General features: G+C 33.1%; 1 protein-coding gene across 1 annotated transcript in view; it reads left to right on the top strand.

Moving 5' to 3' along the window:
• The first annotated feature begins 6,107 nt into the window (after positions 1–6,107).
• The window catches only part of LOC145291919 (uncharacterized), a 411,504-nt gene continuing 394,944 nt past the window's right edge, over positions 6,108–22,667 (top strand). The window contains exon 1 of the mRNA XM_080137767.1: positions 6,108–6,366. Within this exon, the coding sequence (XP_079993893.1) occupies positions 6,255–6,366 (112 nt within the window). The 5' untranslated portion in view covers positions 6,108–6,254. The remainder of the gene's footprint in view (positions 6,367–22,667) is intronic.

Genomic DNA, 22,667 nt, shown 5'->3' with positions numbered 1-22,667 from the left:
CTTCTGTACACGTAACGCACCTTCTCTCAACTCCCAACGTACTTCTGCTAATTCAACTTATTTCTTCGAAATCCAACTTCAAAATGAACGACCTTCTAAAAAATCAACCCTCTTTTATCTCCAACCAGGAGCATCTCATTTGCATATCGGGTGGTCACATTGCAGGCATATAGAGAGATAAGGCAGCCATTTTTGTTTCTTTCTTCGTCATTCATTTCATTCCACGACCGACCCGTTGAATTATGCACACGTGCTAATTAGGTAAGTCGCACGTTTTCCTACAGTCTCCTCGGTCTGCTTGGTCTCCGAATCAGCGGGTCAGTATGGGCCCTTGGGATGACAGATGTCCCATAGAGCATCTGCCTACAAGGTTGCTCCTAGAAGGAACAACTCATGCTCGGTCGGTTCGGTGGGGGCCTTCCCCATTCCCTAGTAGCATCTGCTCAGAAGGATGCCACTGGAAGAGCCATGTCTCATGGCCCTTCCTGTTCAGTCGATTTGGTAGGGGGTACTATACCCGATAATGCCCCAAGTTTGGTTCGTTCAGTAGGGAGTGTCATGCCCAATTGCACCCCTACTTCGGTTTAGGGTACCATGCCCACTAGTGGTACTCAAAGGAAAGACAGATGGCATAGGTACAACCTGTTCAGTCTGCCAGCTGCTAATATTTCTGGTGCTGCCCCCTGCACCGTAAATAGATGGAAGCTTTTCACCTTGTGTGGCTACTCCCTAGATTCTTTTGATGCTGTCGGCCTCAATGCGTCACCTCTAGCTGGGACGGGTGATCAGAGCAGGTGGATCCATACACTGACTGGTTGACATATTTCCGTGGACAGGAGTAAGGCCAGCCAGGTCTATGGAGTTGCCAAAATATGTAGCCACTGACCCTGATCAGAATCTTTAGAAGGCCTCTTTGACCAGAAGGCCACCATTAAGAGAATCATGAACCTGAATGACGGCTTTTTCCTACAATGAAATAGAAATAGTTGAACATGCTTTCTTCAACTATGTGAATTCTGGACGTATGTCAGTGGGGTAACAGTTTGCATCGTTCCCAAGTGGGTGCCGTGCTTGGATTTGGAGTCAGTTATTTACAACATAGATCTGTTGTGGGCCAGTGAGGAATGAATGGTGTTTCTAGGGATCTTAGGCATAACTAGGCTGGTAGTGTGGATTTCATGCATAGAGATAGGGCGTGGGAGGTCGCCGCATTCTCATTATGATCTGATTTCTCATTTTAAGCATTAGCTTAAAATCAAAATCAGATGTGATAGAAGGAGGTTGCCTCCCGTGGTTTAAAACATAGGTCAATTTACACCGCTAGTTTATGCGTATTTGTTCGAAACAAGTTTGAGTATGTATTCCCTGCCTAAGCATGGCAAATCTTGACCTTAGGTCCTGATAGCAAAGACCAAAAGAAACGTTTCTTAGTTAGTCGTAAGAATGAGTCAGGTCTCTCATTTATTTTAGGTGTTTGAATACCTTTAGAATGCCTTTCCTGATAGTTGTTTTCATTCCTTGGTCCATCCTGATGGTACTTATTCTGGAGGTCACCACACACCCCAAGGACCCCTTTTTTTTAGTCACCACTTATCAAGGCCCGGAAGCCACTCAGAGATAAGGGTTATTGTAAGTACAGTACGTTAGTGAGGATATTTAATAAAGTGTCTACTTAAGGGGGCGGTTCATCAGGAATTTGTTTACGTTGGACTTGAAGAGATCCAAGTTGTAGTCAGGAGGGAAGCAGGCAGACGGAACAGAGTTCCACAGGCATGCAGTTCTTAGAAAGAAGCTTTGTTCATGGAATCTACGTTTTGATTTAGGCATAGATGAAGAGTGGGGAAAGTTTTTGACAGTGGATTCAGCTAGACGGCTGTTTTTCGTAAAAGATTGGTGAGAAGGGATGAGAGATTGGAGTTCAGACGAGCACCTGCCATGAAAATAACGATAAAACAAAGATAGGCTTGAAACGTCTCTTCTGTGAGAGAGAGGTTGCAGGGAAGAGAAAAGGGCATCCCCCACTAAGCCACGGTCTATTTTGTACTCTGTCAAGGCAGGATAGGCTGTTTTTAGCAGCTCCTGCCCAGATATGGAAGCAGCTCCTGCCCAGATATGGAAGCAGTATTCCATCCTTGGATGTACTTGGCTTTTATATAGATAGAGAATTGCATCAGTAGTGAGATATCTTCTGGAGCGGTAGAAGGATCCCACCATCTTTCCAGCGACCTTGGCAACAGACTTGATGTACGTGTTCCATTTCAGATCAGGAGTGAAGGTCAAGCCCAGAAGCATGTCAAAACATGGGGCTTCTCCTAGATGAGAGCCATCCATTTCAATTGATGCCAGATGGGGATCAGAGCGTTGATGATGTAAAGATAGGAGTTTGGTTTTAGATACATTAAAGGTAACGTCTTCCCTCACTAAACCACTCGTTCGAGATCAGAGGAGAGAGAATCAGAGAGAGCTTTGTCATTTAAAGCCTTTGATGTGTTGCCATAGATGGTCGTGTCATCAGCATAGATGTCAACAAATGATTTAAGTATGTGTTTAGGGAGATCATTAATGTAGATCAGGAAGAGAGTTGGGCCCAGGATGGACCCTTGAGGGACTCCAGCATTAATACTGCAGGCCTCTGATTTTTGTCCATCAACCACTACTCTTATGAGCCTATCAGAGAGAAATGATTTAATGATCGAGAAAATATTTCCAGTTATACTGTAGCTGGAGATCTTGTGAAGTAGGCCTTTATGCCATACCTTGTCGAAGGCCTTTGATATATCAAGAGCAATTGCCCTGGAAGGGAAGCCTTCTTTTGCCCATAGACTGCCCACTCCCTATTAGGAAGTGTCTTGCTTGTTTTTGGCAATGAGCATTTCAACAACTGGAATAAGTTGGGAGGGCCCTCACTAACATAATATAGTAAGCATTTTGTTTAGTTCATTTCTTTTTCTTATTGTTATTTTTCTTTATTTTGGGGTGTTATCCCCCCGCCCCCATCATTGGACACTTTTAATTTTTCTTTCATGCTTATTTTTGTTTCTGTTATGGTTGTACATGTATGTTTGATTCTTTGTTAATAAAAAATTGTGTATTTTTTGTTTATAAAAAAATGTTTATTATGTTTTTGTAAATAAAATTTTGAAAAACATTCATGTGGGAATATTTTAAATAGCTTCGGCCCACAGAGTGAATGAGATATTATGTTGAGTGATAAGCTAACTTGGGGAATTGACAAAGTGGATGAACCCCGACCCCCACCCTCATTCCCTTTTGGCTTCATGTCACATTATTTTTAAGAACTCCCCACATTCTTAATAAAATATTTTGATAAAGTGTTGCAAAAAAATGGGGAGGAGGGGGTCTTAGTAATAACCCCCCCCCCAAAAAAACTCCTCCCACATTTCTCATCAACCCTCACAGGCTGCTTGATTCGTGCAAGATGGTCCAAAAACAGTCTGAAGCATTCCATACGTTTCTGTGACTTTAGTAGAGTGTATTCCAATTCCTGCTGTAGCTGTTCATTTGAGCCTGAAATCATAAAAATTGGTCAGTCATATCATAAGATGTATAGCAATAACATACGGATTTTTCAAGAGTCTGTGACAATTTTAAATGTCTGTACAAAAAAAAAAAAGTCTGAAACTTATTGAAGGCCTCTCGGAGATCTCTACGAGGGAGTGGAGTTTTAAGTGGGGTACCAGCAGGTTGGAATTGGGGAAAGTGAGGGGGTGTCCTACAAAGATAATGCATTTTCTCTGTGAAACCATTTATTCTTTTCATGGACTGACCCTGGGACAAATATACTTTCTTTTGCTGCCCCCATCAATATTATGCATTACTTTCTTTTTCAAGACTGTCGTATTGTTGTTTATCTGCAGTAAGTACACTTTATTCGTAGCTGGCATAGCCTGAGTAAGTTATATTCAGGCCAGTCGAGGATACGTCCTCGACACTCAGTCCGACATTTATTACTTATTCCTGAGGCGCACATACCGGGGAATGCGGACGGGGATACTCTGGCAATTTTAAAACGCCGGAGTGCTCTTCCTTTAGGGTCGTGTGCTTCCACTCTCCCCACCATCCAAACTTGTGTCACATCTTCCTGCATTGGGAAGTAAATTCCTACTTACCTGGCACAGACTCTCAAAATAAATTGTCGTTCTGTTTGGTCCCAGGAGGATAAGCTTTTCACGTATTTCCTTCTCATTCAGGGAGGGCAATCGTTTTATTTACCGGTCGCCAGAGGCATCTACATCGGGGAATGCCGACCTTGGATCTCGATTATTCCGTCCAAAGTGTGCTACCCCCCCACACCCCTTTTTTTAGGGATGGAGGTTGGTAAAGGGTCGGATTCCCCACTATGAAGTGACCTCGTGTCTAACTTTAATGGAAGACACAGGCGTAAACAAACAAATAGCATACTTTTATTTTTTTTCATTCATTGCGTTTATCATTTTTAAGAAACTCACATATTTACTCCGGTTCCGTTTTTTTTTAAATTTTTTTCGTTTATCATAAAAAAATTAAACTGCAAACGTTTTTATTTATTAGTCTGTTTAAAAAAAATATTTCACTATCCAATTTGTAATAACTGTAACCTTTAACCTTTCAAACTCCAAAACAGACTGTGACGATCCGTTTCCTTGTCTGAGTTTTTTTCTCTCCTCTCCCTCCTACTAGATTTATGCTCTTTAAACACCCCCACCCGTCAATGTACCTCCTCCTCTCTTCACTGCTGCATACTCCTCCTCCTCCAACTCTCACAGTATTACACTACCTCCTCCTCCTCCGCCTCCGTTAACGTTACATTGCCTCCTACTCTTGTCACTGCCGCCTCCTCCTCCTACTTCCCCCCTCCTTCCCTCTCTCTAGTCAAAGTGAAGACGTCAATATGGCGACTAAGTAGCCAGCAGTGCTACTATTTGCCCACGGATGGACGGAAATCTGGCTGCCTATGGCTACTAAATAAGATTTGGACCGTGGCCGGACTTGCTCCTTGGTGCACTCTTTACAGTCTTCGCAAATGGTAGTTACGGTAGAAAGCATCCATCCGGCCGTAGAGAACATAGACTTGCTACTACCACCGCCACCATAAACACCACATAGTGCTCCAGCTCCACTCCATAGTAGTATAGTAGTAGTAGTAGTACATTACTACTACTCCTACTATTATTATCTAGTTATAGCTGTAGTGATTACATACATATCATGTAGTATAGTTTCCTAGTCAGTTTTTACTGGCCATCGTAGTTTTTTTTTTTTTTTTTGTGTTCGTCATCATCCATCCTTCTGGCTGTATCTTATCATTTGCCTCACCAAGAAAAAAGGCCAGAAGATGTCGAGTATTATTGCGTATAGAGGAGTCGTGATGGAGACCGGCCCTGGAGCTGGACACTCGTATAACATGTAGACAACACTAGAACACACACACACACACACACACCGCATTCCGGATATATATATATATATATATATATATATATATATATATATATATTCACACATATATATAAACAACACATACACACATTTATCTGGTACATATACATACATACATACATTTTAGTATGTATACATACATACAAATATATCTAAAATCACATACATTTATCTAATATATATACACACATAAATTATATATATATATATATATACATATCTAAAATTATAAACACATTCAAGTGTGTGTGTGTGTATATATATATATATATATATATATTCTTTCCTTTTTTATATAACCTTTTTATTCCCTCTCTCTCTCTTTCACACAAACAAACACACTCTTTCTTTCTTTTGTTTTATTTTCCCAAAATCAAATTCTTCAATCATACACACATTTAGACCTATTAAGTATAAACACCCATAAAAGTGTCTCTCTCTCTATATATATTTATATATATAATTTTTCTTTTAACGCATTTGTTTTTTCTGTCTACACACACACGCCTACAAAATACCCGCATCTTTTTCCCTATGTCCATGCATGCCGAGATGGATCTCCTAAAATCCATGGACACAAATTCGAATCTACACACGTAGAATTAATCAACACATTTTTTAATTCTACACAAATATTACAACTGCATCAATGCAGACAACACGCTTTAAATACGTATATATGTAGATGTATATATATATACGCATGTATACATCAGTGGGGGTTATTAGCAAAGAAAATTGAATTTTATACTTAGTTTGTAAGTATACATATGCCTATATAAACGCGACTGGTGGATTTTATTTTTTAATAAATTATGGGAGCCCAACAGACTAAGGAGTCCAGGTCGACTAGTTCGAGCAAAACTAAATTGTCAAAGACAAAAGAACCGAGGATCTCGTCGGGGAATATCTTTGCGGAACATAATGGTGAGTCTTTTTGGTGCCTTCATTGGAATATTTCTGCCAGGTTTCCTCATTGTTTTTGTCTTATCTTCCGCGTACTGTTTTTTATTTTATTTTTATTTATTGATATTTCAAGTTGAAATTTAAAAAAATCCTAGTAAAAAAAAAAAAAAAAAAAAAAAAAAAAAAAAAATTAATCCAAACAAGTGATTCCACAAGAGATATAATAAATATTTATCAACGTTATTATTTCAGCACGGTCCGTATTCTGCATAAGTACCTAAACATTGGTTCTTGTACAAAGAAAGGCGACGGATCAAACAAGGAAGAAAAATCGTAAAATAATGGAGATTTATCATTATTATTAAATTGTTAGATGCTGGTGCAGAATACTTATAAAAACACCCTCCCCGTGTTAAGAATGGCTTTCTAAATAAGGTTATTAATTTAGGGCGGTACAATAAGTGCATTAGTACCAATTTAGTTAAACAGAAAAAAACATTGGTTATGCATGCACTTATATTACCGTGTTGGAGTAATAACATTATTTTGAACGCCATTTTTAACATGGGGAGGGGAGAATGTTTGTAACCATTCTACCTAACAATTTAATAAAAAGATATCACGAAACTTGAATTTAACTAGAAAATACTATTTAAAAAATAGCACAAGAAATTAAATTTTGAATAATTTCAAGTTCTGTATCGGTTAATTTATATAAAAAATAATTAAATACCAAACAATAAACAAAAAGTTGATGCTATTTAAAATAAGCATTCTGAGTTCTGTCCCTTGTTTCTGCAATGTTATTAAAAAAAAAAAACAAAAACAAAAAACGATCTGTCGCCTTTCTTTGTATACGCACCTAAATATTTATCACACGCCTCTTTTGGCATCTCTTGTTTTGGTTATTGATTAAAACAATTGTTATCTTGAACTTTTCAGCTTTTAACATGGATATCAAAAAATTACTATTTCTAGTTTCATAGCAATTTGGTCCAACCAAAAATTTAACTTTCTTCAACTTTGTGTTCTTTTTTTTCTGAAATATTAACGTTATTTCGAAAGCCATTCTTAACATGTGGAATGGAGATGTTTTGTAAATATTCTGTACTTTCACCTAACAATTTAATAAAAAAAATATCGTGAAACTTGAATTGAATTTTGAAATACTATTAAAAAAAAAAAAAAAGCACGGTACAAAATAAGTACATAAGAACCATAAAAAAAAAAAATCTTAACATGAGGAAGGGCAACCGGAAGTGAATTGGAAACAGTAATCGTAAAGTTAACCACATTTTTTTATTAACTCAAATAGGTCACAAATATTAAGGTTATCCAATTCTATCTATTCAAATTTCTCAACTGCATTTCCTTAAAAATAATGTCGCCAATAGTAACGTTTATTGAATAAAACAATGGCGACAGGAACCGAAATATAGACTTTATTCATTATGTCCCTTTAGTGGACATCTTTGTTTTTAATAAATCTCGTATCCATTCTGTATTGTCTGCTGTTTATTTATAAAATAGTGTGAGCACTTCTCGTGTGTATGTCACTCCTATGTGATTTTATTAATCACGAAATTAAATCCACCAAAATGCATTTCGTTTTCTTTGTAAACAAGTCGGCCATTTTAATCTTAGAAGTGATTACTTTATGACCCTTCAAAATCTGAAAGAAATTTCGGGCTTGTTTTGCAATCGTGTTATTTTATCGTGTGGGATGGATATATATTAGGTGGGTTTCTGACAGCATTTTGTATAGACTTTTATCTTTAGGTCATTATCAAAACTTCAAACATTTAGGTGTCAATTCGCGGCCATTTTTCTTGTTCTCATCTAACACTCGACACTATATGTTGTTCGAATCAAATAAACGTTTTAAAGTGAATAAAACCACTACAAACTTTTCCAGATAGGTAGAAGAGTAACTCATCTTGCCTTTGAGAACATTTATTTGCTATATTTTTTTAAAATTTTTGACACCGACCACTTTTTCATACCTCTATGGATTGTAAAACAAACTAATAATTTACAGATTGAAAGATTTGGAATCTATTTACACCCAATAATTTTATAAACAGAAAAGATTAAAACCGCATAACTTGAACAAATCATAATAGTTTTATAACAATTTCGTCAAACGATACTGTAATTCAATTTAATTTTCGAAAATCGTACTTAAAAAAGGGGGACGAAAGAAAAAGAAAATTAAAGAGTTCCAGGGCAACGCCTGGTAGGCAAAGATCTAGTAAAAATTTTATTTATCATGCTTATGTGGGTATAATATCAGACCATGCTTATGTGGGTATAATATCAGACCATGCTTATGTGGGTATAATATCAGACCATGTTGTCATATTTGGGCTGGTGAATCTGTCCCATTTAAGGGTTCTTGATAAATTGCAGAATCATATCTGTAATTTGATTGGCCCTATCTTTTCTTCTTCTCTGCAGCCTCTTTCTCACAGATGTGATGTTGCTAGTCTCAGTCTTTTCTATAAATATTATTATGGCATGTGTTCTTCAGAATTGTCTGATCTATTCCCTGCTTCCTTTGTTTCAGCTCGTTTGACTCGTTGCTCTCGTGGTCTCCATCAGTTCGTTGTTTTAATACCTCATTGTAATACAGCTTCCGATTCCAGTAGCTTCTTTCCAAGGACTGCAAGGTTATGGAACTCTTTCCTGCTTCCTGTTTTCCTTATACATACAACTTGATCTTTTCAAGACTAAGGTCATAGGCATCTGGCATCACTTGTTTTTGCAATAATCAGCATTCGTTCTTATTTCTTTACATCAAGAAGCTTCATGTCTTGTCTTGAGCGATTTCCATATATATATATATATATATATATATATATATATATATATATATTATTAGAACATTTGTCTCTGATGAGTTGTTTAATGATCTTCCGCTATTCTAAGAAACACGTGTAAGACGTACTATAACGAATTATTTTAATTATTTTATACTAAAATTGTCCCTGTATATTTTCTCTATTTCTCAATTCATCTAAATTAATTTCCAAATGAATTTCATACAAAAATAAAGATTTTTTTATATAAAAAGAACAAAATATCAACCGTAAATTACAACTATTTTTATTTATTTTATTTGAAATATTTTTTTAACATTTTTGTTTAAATTAGTACAAATTACCCGGTGTTTTTCCTAACGTATTTGTATTTTCGTCTTTTTATTTTTAATTAAATTAATTTTTTTAAAATAAGATAAAAATCGTTTTAGTACTTTACGATATTGCATTTTTTTTTAAATTTAAATAACCGATGTATGTGATGTATAGTATAAAAAAAGTGTTAGTCATACGAAGTAGAAACACGTACACACGTGAAATTATCTCCTACTTCTTTTATTATATTGAAATGTAAAAAACGTATACTTATGCAGAATACGGACTTAGCTTCTTTTTTGTTAATATCAAGTTAAATTCAATTTTTATAGTATTTTTGTTTGTTAGGTGAAAGTACGCACAAAACAATCGCTTTCGCTTTCCTACTGTTAAGAACGGGTGTATAATAACGTTATTTCAGCACGATCCGTATTCTGCATAAGTAAAAAAAAAAAAAGAAGTAAACTCAAGTATTTAAAATTATTTTTGGTACTTATGCACTCATTGTATCGTGCTGAAATATTTGGGAAGCCATTCTTAACTTGGGGAGGGTGGTTTAACTATTCTGTACTTTCACCTAACAATTTAATAATTAAAAAAAACAAAAAAAACACGTAAAACTTAAATTTAACTGGAAAATCTTATTAAAAAAGGTACTCACGTGCAGTCATGCACATGCATGCACTTATTGATCCGTGCTGAAATAATAACGTTATTATTTAAAAAGCCATTCTTAACATGGGGAGGGGAGAGTGTTTTGTACCTATTCTATACTTTAACCTTACAATTGAATAAAAAAAAAAAAAAAATAAAAACTTTAATTAAACGTGGAAATACGATTTAAAAAATAGCGCGGATCACTCTCTGCATTAGCACCCCCCCCCCAAAAAAAATAGCTCGGAACAATAAGTTTATTTTATTTATTTTTTTTTTTTTCAAACATTTTCTGTTCATTCATCGAGAATTTCGAACAGTTTTGCTAATTAATTCTCCAATCTTTGTAAACAATAAAAAAGGCGTTAAAAATTTAAAAAATATTTTAATCGAATTACAAAAGATATTCGATTTGCTTTCGTCTATTTTAATTACTTTTAGAAAAAAAAAAGATTTTCGTAAAAAAAACAAAAATAATTTTCTTTTTTATTTTTCGTAAAAAGCCAATCCCACATCTTTTTAATATTCAAGATTGTGAAAAAAAAAAAATTTCTAGTAGGACGTCCCCTTATTTTTGAACTCATTTTCCCCGCTTGTGAACATTAGAAAAAATATTAGCAATTGTTTCCATATGAATATTTTAACTTAAAACTATTCATCATAATTAAAAAATGCTAATAAATATTTAAAAACAAACTATTTTTTCACTTAAAATCTCAACCATTTAAAAACGCCAATCGATCCTTACTTCCTTGATTTGTTGAAAATAACGTTCGTTGCATTTGTTGAAAGAAATAGAGCAAGTTTTGATTGATGTTAAAATAATCAAACGTGTAAATATATTGTTTTTTAAATATCAAATATTGCATGAAAATAGTTTTTGGTTTTAATCATTTATAAAAGCTTTAATTTTAATCTAAAATGATGTCTATATTAATAATTTCTGAACGACTTTGACAACTGGTGTTTTCTACGGATGGCCATTAGCGTAATAATAATCTTTTTTATTTTAATTTATTTTTGTAAGAAAATCATCTTTTTCTGAATTTTAAATTGATTTATTTATTTATAAATTCTTTCTAACATGCTGGGTTTCCAAATAAAATACTATTTTAAAATTACTTTTTCCATTAAATTGCATTTTTCCCCCTATATTTTCTTCGCTAAAACGTTTTAACACATTGTGAAATGTGATTTTTGTTCGAGAAATAAAAAAAATATATATAAAAAAACAACAATCTTGTTGACAAATATTAATATACATTAAATAAAACTAAGTTTGGAAACAAAAATTGTTCTATATTGACTTGGAATTTCATTGGGGGTTTCTTTTCATCCCTCCGGAAGATATCAACTTCACACCATATGTCGGTAACTATTGATCAAACCCCATGGCTGCCAATATTGGTTCGGTAGAATCTGGTGTAACAAATTATAAAAGACGAAAGGCGATCACACAAAATAAAACTCTGGTTCCTAAGAGAAAAAAACGAAACAAAATAAGAAAAAACAAAAAAAAAAACAAACACTGATTTACTTGTATTTTATTTATTTTTTTTACTAATATTATTATTGCATGCATTGCATCGCTTTTTTTTTTTTTTAAATTCAGTTATTTTAATTTTACGTACAAAACCTAAGTGTTCAGTTTCACTTTATTAAATAAATAAAAATTATAAAACAAAATAAAAAGCAACAATTTAGAAAAAAATCCAAACAAAACAAAACAATGCAACAATATTTATTAAATATATGGATAATCAGTTAAAAAAATTTTTTTTTTCTATTTCCTATTTCAGGAACTCGAGTTTCATCTATGTGATCGCTTTTAAATTATAACTCGTTACCGGATTTTACAGGCCAATATTGGCCGCCATGGGAGCTGCTGATCTATATAAGCACTCGTATGTCTTGGAACGAACGTGTTCTTTAACTATCTGCCGTCCGCATATTTATAGGATGCTGATGGAGGGTTTTAAGGGTTGGAAATTTGTAAATCATATTTATAATTAAAATAAATAACTTATACAATTGAGTGGTGGATGAAGATAGTTTGCTTGGAAATGTTTTTAACTTTTTACAGTATTTACGTATTATCTCTAGAAAATAATGCGATTATACGTCTCGTTTCCTTTATAGTCATAAAAAATGAGATCGTCCGATCGCGAAATAATTCATGATTATCTGACATCCGCTGTTCTGTTTGTCCAAAAGAATTATCCATTTAAAAATTGATAAGAAAACGGGTATTATTTTTATTTATTTATTTATTTTTTTTTACGAAATACCTATCGTAGTATAAATACCCCCTAACCCCCCCATGTTAAGAACGGCTTTCGAAATAACCCCTTCCCCCGAAACCTCGGAAGCCGTTCTTAACATGGGAAGGTTGGCGTTGGGTATAGTTTATACAACGCAAGCTACTGTCGAAAAAAAAAATATCAAAAATCAAATAAAAGTATTTTTGGTACTTGTGCAGTTGTGCACTTTTGCCACTGTGCTAAAATAATATCGTCATTATTTTGAAAGCCATTCTTAACATGGGGAGGGGAGGGTGTTTTGTGCCTATTCTGTGCTTCCACCTAACAATTAAATAATAAAGATATCAAGAAGGAGCTTGAATTTAAAAATAGCGCGGTGGCAAATGTACACAAGAAGCAGAAGCACCGTATTTTTTATTTATTTATTTTTAGCTCTTTGCATCAAGTGGCTACATGCGTTGTCTGGAGCGATTTCCATAAAAATGTTTTTATTTAAAATTCAACCTAATTTTTTAAAAAAAAGGAAGTAAAAATACAGAAACCTTTTTATGTGTACGTCCCCGTCATGGAACGTTAATGTCATATTCCAAAAATTACGTAAATTGATTTGATTAACTAGTTTTATTTTTAACGAAGAAAATCAAATTTTATGAGTAAGCAAAAAGACACCATCTCGCATCGTCATTTTGAAAAAAAAAACAAAAAACAAAAACAAATAGCAGATAAGTCCACACTAATTCAAACTTGCAAGATCAGTCTTGTAATGCTACCGATTTCACAATCGGTAAGATGTTTAAAAAATGATTTTCTTAGTTAAAACAAAACTACTTGATCAATTTATGTGATTTTTTGAATATGACATTTCGTTCCATGACTGGTACGTACATTATAAAGATTTATTTCTGTAGTTTTGTTTTAGGTTGACCCCCCCCCCAAATGAATTCTGTTGTCATCGATTTAGGTGATATTCGTTTTAATCGAACAATAATTAGCTGGGAATTATTTTTACTGTGATAAATTTTTTAAATTGTTAGGATAAATAACTAAATAAATAACTAAAATATTTTTTTTCTTAATTGTTAGGATAAATAACTAAAACCGTACATTTTATTAAAAAATGATAAAGCCGACAAGTAAAAAGAAAAGAAAGATGGGAGTTACGGGATCGTGGATTTTCCACGGGGTCCCACGCTAGTTAGAATTGTTACGTTAACGATTTTGGGACTAAATAAATGTAATGCATTTTTTTGAAAAATTAAAATTTTTAATAATACATTCTGGTTTGAATAATCCATTTTATTTTTTAGCATCTAAAAAAAGAAGAAAATAAACATAAAATAAACATCAATCATAAAAATGTTACTGAAATCTATCACTCACTATTATAGTGCCGGATATTGTGTGCGTGTGTTTCTTGCGATTGCAAATACATTGTGTGTGTCAACGTGCTTAAAGGAATAAATTGTAAGATGGTCAACATCATGAACTTTTTAATGCTGTGTAATTATACTGAGCTTCATAAATAAAAGGTGAAATATAATTGGAAAGAAAAAAAAAATAGTCATATTTCCACAGGAATATATAATCTTTTATTTACTATTAAGCGAATATATGTATTGAACTAAAACTACGATTGTGTAAAATGAAGGTTTAAAAAAAGGTCTATCACCAAAAAATAAATACATCAGAATGTATTTCTGTTTCTTCATAAACAAGTCAACCATTTGAATCTTTTGTTAATATTTGGAAAAACAAAAATGTAAAGAATTAATTTTTTTCTGATTCTTTGAAATTTGAAAAGAATCTAGACGCATTTAAAATGTAGTTCAAGTGTAATGTGAGCAGACAGACATCTTGCTGCTCAACTCCCTACTAACTCCTTATCCCTGTGGAACTGGCCCCAAATAGTAGCTTCTTACGTCCAAGGAGCAGTGTCTTTTGGGATGAAATAACAAGAAAAAAACAAAAAAAAACAAAACAAAAAAAAAAACGAACTAATAGTGATTTCTGGTTTTAAAATTCTTTGCACCAATATTGTATTAAAAAGATTGAACATTTTTATTATTTACATCCAAAATTTTATAGAATTAAATGCTGTATTACAATTTGGTTATCTTTACGCTTATTGTTTCCACTTCATTTCCGGTTGTCCTACCCCATGTTAAAAGTGTTTTTCTAAATTAATAGTTATTATTTTAAAAAATCCTTAACATTGGGATAGAAGGGGGGGGCTTCCTTTATCTATTCTGTACTTTCACCTAACAATTTAATAAACAACTGATACAGTAAAATAATATTTCATAAACGAAGGAGCAACCGGAAATGAAGTAGCAACAGTAATCGTAAAGAGTACCTTGAATTTACTTTTAAAAAAAAAAAATCTATAAAAAATATTTTGTAAACTAAAACAAAAATGAAAGTAAAGACTTCCGTGCAACGCCGGGTAGGTAAACTAGTTTAGATTTTTTTTTTTTTTTTTTTTAGATTTTATTTTTAAGAATCCTTTCCACACTGTCTCTAATATTTCAAGTCATCGTTGTAGCTGTAGTACTGTTGGTTGATGAAGAACAAGACTGGGCGACAGATAGGGAAATGATGGAGTGCGCTGGATGCTGCTGGTCTACTACTAGGGAGGTAGGGATGCTGGCATAGGTTGTGTGTTGATTCACCACACACTTCCGCACCACACACACACGGTGTGTCACGCTACACCATTCGATGTATTCAAGGGCAGATCGAGAATTCATTTTAAGGATGAGGAGGACTGGAAGAAGACCTCCATCCCTCACTCTTCATACGTCTAGTTAATATTAAGAGTGATCCCTTAGCCATAACCTGTCAACTTCATGCAAAGTCACCATTCAATAACTCTACCGAAAAAGGCACTTTAAAATTTACTCATTTAAGTAATATATATATATATATATATATATATATATATATATATATATATATATATATATATATATATATATATATATATATATATTAGTTGAATATAAATTATATTTGGTTCTAAGAGAGCATCCTCCTGTGCACTGTTTTCTCCTTTCTTTAAAATTAAGAAGGAATTATTCTTCATATTTACTCCCCCCCCCAACGAGGGCAGAGTTATACATAAGGTCGTTTTTAATGTGAGGGTAAATCCAGCTTCCCAAAAAGGGGCACTCTGGATAGGAACAAAAATTTAAATTGCCTTAGTCTACAAGGATTTCTCTGCCACTGATCGAGGTCAGAAAAGGTGAAATGTATCAGAACAGATACCACACCGTGATCTTTGCCAAAAGGCCAAGTACATCTAACACTAATAGGAGAATGTTGTCGACAGTAAACATTGCATTCATTCAAAATGCTCCTTTTTTTTTGAGGGGGGGGTCCCCCTCATCCCCTACGTTAAATTAATCTTATGTCTAACGTTACAATGGGAAGTAAATATAATTGCTAGGAGTAAAGTGTAGCATCTGTTCTGATATTACATTTCATCTTTTCTGTCTTCGGTCACCGGCCTAGAAATCTTTCTAGACCGAATCAAGTTTAATTTTTGTTCCAATCTAGAGTGCCCCTTTTTTTGGGAACTGGATTTCCCTCCACATTAAAAACCTATCTTATGTTTAATCCTGCCTTTTTGGGGAAACAAGTATATAGGAACACACAATGGTAAGCATAAAAATATTAGATTCTAGAATCACTCCCGTCTTTAAGTTAACCCTAATAGCTAAAGTTATATTTTAACAGTACGCAGTAAAAAAGTGTTAGGAAAAAAGAAAATCTGGAGAAATACGTTTTGTGCGCATAAAAGCTTATTGATGAAAAAGGTTATGTTAAAACCCTGAAATGGCCTTCCCCCCCCCCCCTTATTTTTCTGTCAATTGTTCTGGTTAGAAATGTGTTTCAAATTGACCAGATGGAGCCGATCGAGCGAGGTGCATGTGTGGTGTATGGTTGCTGCCTTTAAAGTAGTAACATTTCACACACAACATGTCTGTCGTGCTGCTGAGAAAGGCACATGTCCTCTTAGTGACAAGTGCGCGTGCAACTGGGAAGATCAATACGAAACAGAAAATCAAATGGTGTCAGTCGTTGAAATGTGAAAACTCAATGAATGAAATGGATTCATTTGTTTTTTTTTTGTTTTTTTTCTTCTTCCCTCTGATTGTAATTTATAATAGTGTTGCATTTCTTTCTTGCTCGTTTTTCCACCCAAGCATGGCATATTGCCACTTAGAACGCGAGAGGCTTGTATTTGGGATCGTGTCTAATAGAGGACCGACCGTGAGAAGTTGAACAGGGAGATGTCTGTTCACATTACATTTAAACTTTATTAAAGTACGAGAAGCATAAAACATAGGAGAATTCCAAAGTCCAGTAGAAGAAACTATTAGAATAGAAGGCTTTTCGATAATCTTTACAATGAACAGGTGGGATTTTGCTGTAAACAACAATTTGATTTCTAACTCCTCTCGGATTTTAGACGATCGTCATTCAGTATTTAAAAAGAAAAAGGGCTCTTTTTCACTTTAAACAAGATATATTGCCGCTTGGAACATAAGGAGATACTATTTAAGATCGTGTCTGACCGTGGGGAGTTGAACAGCGAGGTGTTTGTTTACATTACATTTAAACTTCAGCAAATTAATACAGTCGGGGAAGCAGGAAACAGGGAAAGAATTCCAAAGTCTAGCAGTTCGAGAAAAGAAGCTATTAGAATAGAAGTCTTTCCGACATCTAGGTATCTCAACAGTGAAGGGATGGGACTTTGCTGTTTGTCAGGTTAGTTAAGAGAATGTATGTCAAGGAGACACAAGTGTAGTTTGCCCCGAGATACGGTTTTCAGATTACAATGTGGAATATGATGTTTTTCTGGTCACGGTATTTGCCCCGCCTTACGGCGTTATTTCAAATGTTATTTGACTATATATATATAATATATATATATATGTATGTATATATGCATCACCACTTATCAAGGCCAAGATATAAGATATATATAGTGTGTGTGTATTATATACTGTACTATATTTTGTTACTAATTTTTAATATGTACTGTATAAAATTTTGCTTAGGCCCCGCCATACAGCGATTTCACCAACTCCGGAACGGATTAATGCCGTATCTCGCGGTTCAATTGTACTATGAGTTTATCAGAGCGCATTTCATTAAAGTACTTGTAAAACAGTGATGCAACAGTGCAAACGATGAGACACAGTACGGGACCTATTAGATTTGAGAATCTTTTGGGCCATGTCTAAGAGTGAGAGGCTACTGGTATATGCACCAGCCCAGATGTGGCAACAATACTCCATGCATGGCCGAACTGTGGCTTTGTAGATATAGGATATTGTCGTTAGAGAGAGTCCACCTTCTTTGCGGCAGCTTTGGCAATCTCCTCTCTGTATCTGTTCCAATTCATGTTGCCTATGAATAATAAGGTTACATTTCATCATTATTTATTTATTATGTAATTAGCTGTGTTTACCCAGCGTTGTTTGGGAGTTTTTTTTTTTTTTACTTTCATTTTTTTTTTGTTTCGTTTTAACCAGATTATTTCTTCCATACTTTTTGCGAGTTAAATTTAATTATCACGATATAGTTGATTAACTAATTCGTCTACGTTGGTTTTATTAAATTATTGGAATGTAAATAGCTCCGAAAACTTATTTTAATACATTATATGAGGATTTGTAACTTGAAATACATTTGAAAAACTAACAAATGTTTGTCTTCGACAATTTGCAGGTTTCCAAATTTCTTTTACATTTCGAAGTGTCATGAACTATTTAATTCTTTTAACAGCTATTAACAAAAAACTAAAATATGTGGTTCGTTTACAGATTGAAATGCATTCTGGTTGATTTAATAATGTAATGGAATTATTCTCTAAAAAGTTAATTTTAGTACTTCACGCTGTTGCAATGTTGGTTTTCATTGATTATGAAAAAAATAATGAAAAATAACAATGTGTAAATTATGTAAAAGCGAGAAACACAAACACAAGAATTTGTCACATAATTTTATTAATATTAAAAGAATCTTGATTTTAAAAAACAAAACGTGGTAGGTTATGGAATTAGGAAATATGAAAAGGATTAATTTAATGAAATAATCTTTAATGAAATTTGGGTGCTAATGCAGTAATGCACTTACTGATCCGCGCTATTTTTTTAATCGTATTTCCAAGTTTAATTAAAGTTTTATGATATGTTTTTTTTTTTTTAAATTTTTTTTTTATTCAATCGTAAGGTTAAAGTATAGAATAGGTACAAAACACCCTCCCCTCTCCATATTAAGAATGGCTTTTTAAATAATAACGTTATTATTTCAGCACGGATCAATAAGTGCACTAGTACCGAAATTTTTTAATATACTAAAAAGAAATGCAGACTTGTGGAGTGTATATATTTCTGTTATTCGTAAATATTGATTATATTTGCACAGGAATATAAGTATGAATAAGTAAAAGAAAAACAAATAACCTTAAATTTGTCTTCGCGTTATTAGTGAGTTCTACAATTAGAGAATCATAGCAGACATGTTTAACCAATGGTGTGTGAAGCCAGTTCCGATCTGTTTCCGAATTAACCATTTCTTTTTTTAACATGTGCGTTATTCAAGATTTAAGTCAACTTATTGAATACAACCAGAAAACAAATATTATCAACCAATTTTGTGATCGGAACTCGTTGGTGCCATGCCATAGGACTTGTCTGCGGCTAAGCAGGTCGTTAAAAGAAATGGACGCATCGTCGCATCATCTTCATCATAACGTCAGCGTTGTTTCCCATCGACTTTCCCCGAAGAGTTCTAACATTGATACGTGAAATGCACGAGACAAAGAATAAAAGAAACATTCACAATTTCTCATGTGTTGATTTATTATTCTTACGCAAGCTTTCGACTTGCATACGTCATCATCATCATCAGGGTAGGATGTCTTGAGGAAAGAACATCTTTATGGATACCCCCCCCTTTCCCCTAAATGTACTTAGATCAAACCTTTTAGTATCATTTAGCATCGATATATTTCTATTCTCTAGAATGTCGAGACCGTTATTTGTACAAGATCTGCTGTGTTAACTCGGTTCTGTTCTGATTTGGAGATGTCGAATTTCTTGTATGAACCCGAACCCCCCCCCATCTCTCTCTCTCTCATATATATATATATATATATATATATATATATATATATATATATGATTCCTGTATCCATTCATCGTATTCTTTTAAATATTATTGATCACTATTGATCCTCCCCAAGACGTCGACAATATTATTTGCATGCTTTTTATTTTTTCTAAGGAATTTTAACGATAGCATGAGTTCAAGTATCAACCGCCTTGAAGAATCTTTCTCTGTCACTTTTTATTGTGCCCGATTATTTTTCTTCTCATAAATTTCGAAAGCTAAAACGAGATTATATCTCTGATTTCTTCGTATTAGACTCGTTGAATGCAAAAAATAAATAAATAAATAAATAAAATAAATCTTAAATTATTTCAAAAGAATTCATGTTTTCGGAGAGAAATCTCTATAAATTCTTTTTTTTTTTTTTTTAATTTTTTATCATCGTCATTTAAGCCTAATACAAAGACAACGTGTTTTTAAATTGCTGCTGTACGAAGTGGTTGCAGATTTGTGCTCGTTTCTTGTCCCATTTAAGCTTAGCTTGTTTAATGTCTCGTTCAGTCGTTCATCTGGAAAAAGAAAATTTACTTTCTGGAAGTATTATAATATAGTGTGCGTATTAAAAAAATTTTTTTTTATTAAAGCGAAGTAAATTGACGTTTGTTTTCTGAACGCTTTTTCTCCTGTTAAACTTGAATGGCACAAAAGAAATGCGAAAATATTTAGTTCTGGGATTGAGTTAAGTTTGAAAACAATTCTATTTGAATTGTTCTAATTTTCCGTAATTAGTGATTAATCCATCAAGTAACCTATCTCTCAAGTTTCTCATGGCAATGTTTTTATTATAAGGTGTATATGATCGTTGCTTCCGTCTCTCATATCTGTTAAGACTTAAAGGTCTAACTATAAAACTAAAGGTATGCCATTATTTACATCAACAAAAGGAAATATCACCAAGTAGTAATACTATTCAATCGAATGATTGAATGTAAGCAGAAGCAGAACACGATTAATCTTCTATTGTCTTATTTTTTTTTTCTTAAAAAAATATGTATCTGGTTTTGCAAGCTCAATTGTTATTGATTCAAACAATGTAACCGAAGGCCCAACGGGTCAGTTTTATTTTTTTTATTTTTTCGTGCGTGAATAATGTCTGCTATGATGCTGCTGTTCTACTACTGTTGGTCTGAATAAATTATATGCCAGTGTTGGGTACCAACATGGAGTAGGTTGTTTTTTAATTTAATAATATTAATCTTGTTGAATGTGAAATGTTAAAGGTTTTTGGTTGTGATGATGAAAGTAAACATTAGTGAGGAGGGGAGGAGAAATCGAGATGAAGCTTGTCTTATTTCTTATCCGGAGGAAACCTGCTACTACTGCTATGATGATGATCATCATCATCATCATCAATCGCTACTGCTGCTAGTAAGAATGAAGTGTTTTATCTGCTGATCCTTTCCTTTTTCTTTTCCGCATTCCTTTTCTTTCTCTTTTTTTTATTCTTTTCTTCCTCTTTTCCTTTTCTTTTTCATTCCTCTTTTTCTTTTTCTTCCCCTCTTCTTCCCTTTTCCAATTTTGTAGTAACAATCATATTTTAAAGATGTCTATCTATTAAGTCAAGTCAAGTTGAATGCATGTTTATTTTAAAATAAAACAATTATTGAACCTTAATTCATTAAATTCCTATCAAATATGTTGTTTAAAACTGATTATCACACACACAGCTCGGCTTGGCACATCAATTATTATTTCGGATACATTATTGTGCAATTTCTTCCTGCTACAAAAAAAAAAAAAAAATGCCTGGGATATTTTTCGGATGAGATTATTATAAAATAAATCGCAGACTTTTTATTTTATTTATTTATTTTTTAATCATTTTTTTTTTTCGTCGCAAAGTTAATTTGTCCTGATTTAAATTAAATTTTTTGAATAAATTATTTGAAAAAATATTTTATAAATTTTTAGATATTTAAAATATTTTCATAAAACCCTTTTTTTTTATTTTTTTTTTTTACTGTATATAATTTTTTTCTATTCAGCTATAAACGAAAATGACTCAGAGAATCTTGGCTTCATTTAAAAAATAGAATTATTGTTGGAAACTTTTTTATGCTTGTTAAGACGGCAGATCGATTTTTTTTTAATATTTCGTTTTAAGCAATAACAATATTACGTACTTAACTGTCATGTCGAAAGTAATAATATATCCAAAAATTACAATTTATTGTGTAGAACAACTGATATTGTTTTTAGTAAAAAAAGAAAAAAAAATGGTGCTTCTACACTTTATCGCCGAAACTGGAGACGCCATTTTATTTTGCGCACTTGTCGTTAAAATCCAAAGGAGAAATCAGTATTTTAAACTATGGCCGAAGTTAGAAATAAATAACAAAAAAATTAAACTAGATAAACTTCCGGAAAGAACTATGAAAGAAAAAAAAAAAAAAGTAAATAAAGAACGTGAAAGAGAACAATATCCATAATTGTTTAATTGGAAATGTTTTGATTTAATTAATGAAAACAAGAACGTTTTTCATTTAATTTTAGGTTAATTTATTCTTTCCAGAAGCAATCGTTCTCCAGTTTCATTTTTTTTGTTATTTCATGCTTCGGCCATAGTTTAAAATATTGATTTCTCCTTTGGATTTTAACGGCAGGTGCGCGAAATAAAATGGCGTTTCCAGTTTCGGCGATAAAGTGTAGAAGTACCAAAAAAGTCTCTCTATAAAGCTAAAATGTTGGTCGCCATGACCAAGTAATCTAAAATATTCATTCGAGTTATGTCTCCTGTGTATGCACTCTTGATTGTTGACTTGTTAACATCTAAGAAAAATGCAATTTCCCCAGTTTTTCATAAAAATTACTTTTAACTATAAATAACGTTCTACTCAATGAATTTTCTTTTTTTTTTGGATGTATTACTATTTTCGACATGGCAATTAAGTACGTGATATTATTTTTGTTTAAAATGACGTATTTAAAAAATGAATCTGTCGACTCTCAACAACAAGCACCTTATTATTTTTTTTAAGTCTCCAATTTGATACAATTTAATCCATACTTTTAAACCTTTACTAATTCCAGTTAGTGTTACACGAAAAATAAATAAATAAATAAAATAAAAAATGGTAAACTGACTGTGAAA

The sequence above is a fragment of the Euprymna scolopes genome, chromosome 13 (assembly GCF_053919585.1).
Source record: "Euprymna scolopes isolate OS-2025 chromosome 13, ASM5391958v1, whole genome shotgun sequence".
NCBI classification, from domain to species: Eukaryota; Metazoa; Mollusca; class Cephalopoda; order Sepiida; family Sepiolidae; genus Euprymna; species Euprymna scolopes.
This window is presented reverse-complemented; position numbering and strand designations above follow the sequence as displayed.